At 50.4% G+C, this 6000-nt stretch overlaps 1 protein-coding gene across 2 annotated transcripts in view; it reads right to left on the bottom strand.

Annotated features, from left to right (window-relative positions):
• Nucleotides 1–6000, bottom strand: part of SCN8A (sodium voltage-gated channel alpha subunit 8) — a 43393-nt gene that overhangs the window by 3791 nt on the left and 33602 nt on the right. For both annotated transcript variants that reach the window (XM_018067939.3, XM_018067938.3), the window contains exons 21-25: nt 3465–3749; nt 3000–3053; nt 2167–2304; nt 1433–1537; nt 202–472 (exon numbers count right to left, since the gene is read on the bottom strand). In XM_018067939.3, the coding sequence (XP_017923428.1) occupies nt 202–472; nt 1433–1537; nt 2167–2304; nt 3000–3053; nt 3465–3749 (853 nt within the window). The remainder of the gene's footprint in view (nt 1–201; nt 473–1432; nt 1538–2166; nt 2305–2999; nt 3054–3464; nt 3750–6000) is intronic.

Raw genomic sequence — 6000 nt, 5'->3', positions numbered from 1 at the left:
AACTGCAAAGGAATTCCAGAGCAGGGGGAGGAGGCATCAGCCAGGAACTTCAGGCTGCCAAAACCGGCCGCGGTCCCTTAAAAGAGAACCTCGGAAACCCTGAAAGCCACACACACCCCCTCCAGGGAGCAGAACGTGCTCTGCCCTGCACACACCGAGACAGCCTGGCCCCCCCAGAGCCCTGAGGGGTGTCCCACTCACCCACGATGGACAGAATCACAACCACGAAGTCGAAGATGTTCCAGCCGATGGTGAAGTAGTAGTGGCGCAGGGCGAACATCTTCAGCACGCACTCGCACGTGAAGAAGATGACGAACACGAAGTTGATCCAGTACAGGATGTCCTCCATCTGCTTGCTCTGCGTGTCCGTCTCCACCATCATGGTCACCATGTTGAGGCAGATGAGCATCATGATGACGATGTCAAAGGCTTGCTGGGTGACGAAGTCGAACACGGCCCCCTGGATGCGGTTCTGTGCCGGCGGGAGAGACGGGGGACAGGGTTGGAACACGGGTCGTGGGGGGGAAACTCACCCCATTCCAACCCCCTGGCCACGGGCAGGGACACCTTCCACTAGCCCAGGTTGCTCCAACTTGCCCTTGGATGCTCCCAGGGATGGGGCAGCCACAGATCCTCCGGGCAACCCGTGCCAGGGGTTCCTCACAGGGAGGAATTTCTTCCTGATCTATCATTAGGCAACAAATGATTTCACTGTTGGTGGGAAGAGGGATGAGGACTTTGCTTTGTCAGTACCTGAGGAAGCTTTCAAGGCAAACCCTGCCCACAGTCCAGTCTGTTTAGGGGAAAGGCAGGAAAATGCTGCTGTTTATACCCCAACATGCTACTACAGCCCTACTAACAGCAGATCTTCCTCTTTGCTGAGCCCAAGGGGAGGGTGAAGCACTTCCAGTCATGACCAGGGAAAGCAGCCAGGTCCACCTTGCCCTGGTGACTGACTGCTGGGTACCTGGAGGAGAATCCAACCCCTTTTGTGTCCTGGCATCAGTGTAGTCCCAGCAGCAGGTGCCTTAAACATGCAGGATGTGAGGGACTCACCCCAAAAGCCTTTTTGGCTCTCTGAGGGGTGCAAAGCCTTTCAGAAAGCAGGGAAAGGTGCATCAGTGCAGCCCCCAAGGCTGGATAATTGCCCAAGGCCCTCCTCACTAGAGCCAGGAGGTTCCTACTCCCCATCTCTGGCCTCTCACCAGACAGGGTTTGGGGATTATTTCGCTGATTCAAGTGATGAGAAGTGATTAACACCAACCCCAGCACGGGCTGTTTAACCTTTCCCAGCTGATACCTGAGTTACAACGACAAGAACTGGGTGAGGTGGAGCCCAGCATGAGTCAGAACAAAGGATGCTTTTGGAGGCAAAGCCCCTTTGAAATCTGCTCTGCAGGTTCCCCCCCTCAGTTCCCTCCAACGTACTCACCAGAGGTCGGGGAATGGGTTTTTGAGGCTTCTTTGAGCCCAGTTTTTTCATGGCATTGTAGTACTTCTTTTGTTCTTCTGTCATGAAGATGTCTTGACCTCCAAAGTAAAGGGGCAAAAGGAAAACTGGTTACAATCAGCTCGTGCAGCAGAAGGGATAAAGCCCAGCTCGGGCAGGAGGAGACCTGCCAGCTGGGAGGTTGGTGGGCAGCTGTTTCAGACAGAAATAACTCACACTCATGCCCAAGGTGGACTGATCTTCCCTTAAAAAGGAGTGTTTTTCCTAGGAATGACCTGTTTTATTGCACTGTTTTATCCCACCCCTCTCTCCCCTCTGTGCTAAACAGGTGTGGGGGCATTTACAGGATGCAAATCCTCAGTTTGACTTGGAAGAAAAGCAGCAGATGAGAGACAGGCAGGAAGACATCCTGCTCCCAAGCCTATATTTTAGTCAAGGCACAAAAACACCCCAAAATGCGTGAAAATGTAGTCTAGGGAAAATGTCTAATGTGGCTGGAGCTTAAATCAAGCCTTGGGCTGCCTCTTGCACCCCTGATCCTGCTCAGCCAGTCCCACAGGGCTGGGCAGGGACCGAGGCACAGAGAGCTCTAAGGAAGGAGGTTTGTGCCCCAAACTGACTTTATTTTGGAGAAAAACCCACCAGCCTGAAGGCCCAGCAGCCCTCCAACAAGCACAGGTCACAAGAGACCACAGCAGCAAACACAGATCACTTATCTTTTTCTTCTGTTGGTTGAAGTTGTCGATGATGACACCAATGAACAAATTCAGGGTGAAAAAGGAGCCAAAGATGATGAAGATCACAAAATAGATGTACATGTAAATGTTGTCCTCGTACTTGGGCTGCTCTTCTTGCTGAAGGGGAGGTGAGAAGAGGAACAAATGACATTTCAAAGACACCATACAAATACAGGCAAAATGAGGCTGGTTGTATTTTTTCCAAGCTCTTTCTTTTGAAGATGTGACACCAAAAAGATCAGAGGAGAGAAGAACATTTTTACACTGCCCTGACACAGCCATACTTGTTTCCAACCTGCATTTAGTGCAGGACAAGAAAACCCATTTAAAAATATTTTCATACAAAATCAAGAGAAGAGGAAGGGGGGAAAAAAAAGAAAACAAAAAGGAAGTCATGGTATTTGCATGATTCCAGCAGGCAAGAACCAGAAAAGTGCCTGAGGAATGACTCCAGCCCAGACACAATTCCAAACCTGGATTCACACCAATGCTCCCATGCAGACACAGGTTTGTGGGGGATCCTCTGGCTAATTCCTCCCCATAATTTGCTCTGATGATTAAATCTATAATTGTATTGTTTCCTTCACTGTATTTCTACTCCAGGAGGAGCAGAACAAAAAAAGCAACTGGCAGAACCTGCCCTTTTTTGGGATTTCCTCGAGCATCTTTTAACTCATCAGAGCAACAGAGCAAACGAAACAGTCCCAGCATTAAAAACATGCTACAAGCACAGCTCTGCAATTCTCACTCCTGATTTTTACCACAGCAGAAGAGCAGAGTGAAATGTGGGGAGGGGAGATTGGGGGTCTTACCTTTCTGGAATCTACTGCTGCATACATGATGTCCATCCAGCCCTTGAACGTAGCCTGGCAAAGAAAACACACGTTCTCTGAGACAGAATTCACCCAAAACACAAGAACAAGCCTGACCTGAGCCAGCTCAAGGACTCCTTGGCCCTCTTGATGGCCCTGTATAGTGAAGTTTAACATTCCTTCTTTTTTGATTTAAATGAAATCAGTCAAGCTTGAGAAGTTGGCCCATGGGAACCTCATGAGGTCCAACAAGGCCAAGTGCAAGGGGACAGACCTGGGGCCCCTTTTGCTGTGAGGGGAGACCCACACACTGGGAAAGGGAGGAAAAATAAAATGGCCATTTTATTGCAGCCCCAAACCCAAGGGGGGCTGAGGGGACTCTGTATTTCACGGAGAGAGGGAAGCATTTTAGAAACCCATCAGGAGCAGTTTGTAGTTAAAAGAAGAGTGAAAGGCCAAACTCACAACTTGCAGGAGAGCCAGATATCCTGCCCCAACGTTGTCAAAGTTAATTTTCACATTCTTCCACCGGATCTCCGTGGAGTTGGGTGGCATCAGAGCTTCGCAGTCTGTCTTGTTGTTAACAACATCTATCTCAAAGCGGTGCTCAGCTGTTTCATTAAAGCAGTAATGATATTTCCCGGCAAACAGGTTAACCCCCATAATGCTGAAAATCAGCCAGAAGATAAGGCAGACCAACAAGACATTCATAATGGAAGGGATAGCGCCAACCAAGGCGTTGACAACCACCTGTGTTGGAAGGGGTGGGAAAAAGTTTCAGTATAAAACACGAGGCAGGAGACAGCGAGCATCAGTACAGCTGTTTTCGGGGGGGGAACAGGGGTCGGGCCACTGACACACCGGCACAGGAGCCGGCAGTGAACTTATTCCAAGCCGTGACAAATTCCCCTCCAAAGCCGCCTGGGGAAGCTCTGTTTTCAGGATGAAACAGGCCAGGCTGTTGGATGGACAGAGTTCAACTTTGGATCGGTTGTTCTTCGGTCAAACAACGATTATTTAGTGTTATTTTAGGGAGGAAGGGCGGGGGTGTGCGCTCAGACTCTCTTTGTCAGAACAAACAGGCAATTCCTAGCTGGAATTTTCTCAGAGCCAAGTGTGAGGACACTTTTGCTCGTGGGTTCCATGGGTTTTTTTATCAGCCAGTGGCCCCTCCGGCCATTCCCCACGTTCAAACAAGGCTGTTTTCACTCCGGAGCCTGATCCTGCTCCCACCCAGGGCCAGGGGGGACAGGACCAAGCCCGGCATCGCTCTGGTCACACTGAGTAACACCAAGATCATATTGTGACTAAAAGCAAGGCCAGTCATGTTGCCCCAGGCAGACAGCTGAGCATGCAGCTGGGCAGGCTCGAGGAGACAGAAAAGCCATGTTCCTTCCTCCAAACAGCAGCAAAAACGTGGTGGGAACGAGGATGGGTTTTGTCAGAGCTTGGCTCTCCCACCATTCACCTAATTTTAGCCTCTCCCAGTTTGGGAGCACCGTGTCCCTGAGCATCCCTGGCCACCACATGACCAAATGTAAGCTCTGAGGCTTTTAATAGAGGTGGGTCAGAGGGATATTAAATCTTTTATTATGATCTCCTAATTTAGATTCCTTTAATAGACGAAGAGAATCTAAACTGTTGCCACCCCTTCGCCTGAGTTTCCAAAGACAGCTCAGCTGCACGGGGGTTTGGGAGTTCTCAGGTGGCAGCACCTGAACCACAGCTGGTCCTGGTCCCCTCTCTGCTCCTACAACATCCCTTTGCTGGATGCCACCACCCCACACAGTAAGTGCTGCAGCAACCCCCCTGTCCCCCTCACAGCAGTTCATGGAGAGGCTGGACGGGGCTTGGAGCAACCTGGACTAGTGGAAGGTGTCCCTGCCCATGGCAGGGGGTTGGGAGTGGATGATCTTTAAGGTCCTTTCCAACCCAGGCCATTCTGGAGGAAAATTGAAGCCCATGGTGATCTAGAGAGTCTCCCACTCCAACTGTTAGATCATGTCACGGATTCATCACTGCACCCAGGGAGGGCTGGAGGCAAGGGTGAGGGTCCAGCCTTTGCTCTCATCCTCCCTTCATCCCAACAGGATGTTCAGCTGCTGGACACCAACACCAGGGGGGGGCTTTTTAGGGGTCAGATCCTCCCATCTGTACATTGGTTTATTCCACTTCTCACCGGAAGCGAGAAAAGGGTGAAATCCCCCTGAAATGTGGTCACTGAGGGTTGTTTAAATGGACAGAGCTTTCCAAGAGATGGGAGAGGAGGAACATGGCTTTTGTGTGCAGACTGACAAGAACACATGCACATCCCACAGCACCACTGTCAAACTCCCTGACTGAGCCCAGAGCAGAGCAAGCCCCTGGAAAAGCAGATTGTCATGGAGGAGAGAAAAGCAAAGAACTCCAGTTTGGGTCTCCTTTACAAAGGCATTTCAGACCTTCTGATGTGTTCTCTGGCTCAGAGGAACTGGTCTGGTTGGGTGGGGCAGGGACACTTGTCTTCAGGTCAAAACAAAGGAGAAATAATTGGGTTTGGGTACCTAACAGGGCTAAGCTGTAACTACCAATTCTGCTGCGGTGAAAACCCCCCACTTTCAGGACGAGCATTTCCTGATTGTGCAGCAGAAATCTTCTCTCCAGCACGGCTTAAAAATGGCTTTAATGCCCCAGGTCTAGTGCTGGGCCTGTTCTTTGTGATCAAACTCTTGGGTGGGACTGAACCCAGCTCTGCCTTTGTGTCCAGGGGAAGTTTTCACCCTTTGTGCCGTTATCACACAATCAAATTTAGGATTAAGCCAATGACACAGAGAAATAACAGCAGGGTAAGGCCTTAGGGAAGAAACACTCCTCTGTGGGTTTGGATCTCTTGTATTTCAATCACTTCCTAGGGAATTTGAGGATCCCTGCTCAGCTCAGTGCCCCCCTCACACTGGATTTTGGGCTCAGTTACACTACAGCAAATCCAAAGGGCAGAAGGATCCAGGTGGGATTGCTCCAG

The sequence above is a fragment of the Manacus vitellinus genome, unplaced genomic scaffold (genome assembly GCF_001715985.3).
Source record: "Manacus vitellinus isolate BGI_N305 unplaced genomic scaffold, ASM171598v3 scaffold_129_pilon, whole genome shotgun sequence".
Taxonomy (NCBI): domain Eukaryota; kingdom Metazoa; phylum Chordata; class Aves; order Passeriformes; family Pipridae; genus Manacus; species Manacus vitellinus.
The sequence above is the reverse complement of the archived record's forward strand: the minus strand, read 5'-3'. Positions and strand labels throughout refer to the sequence as shown.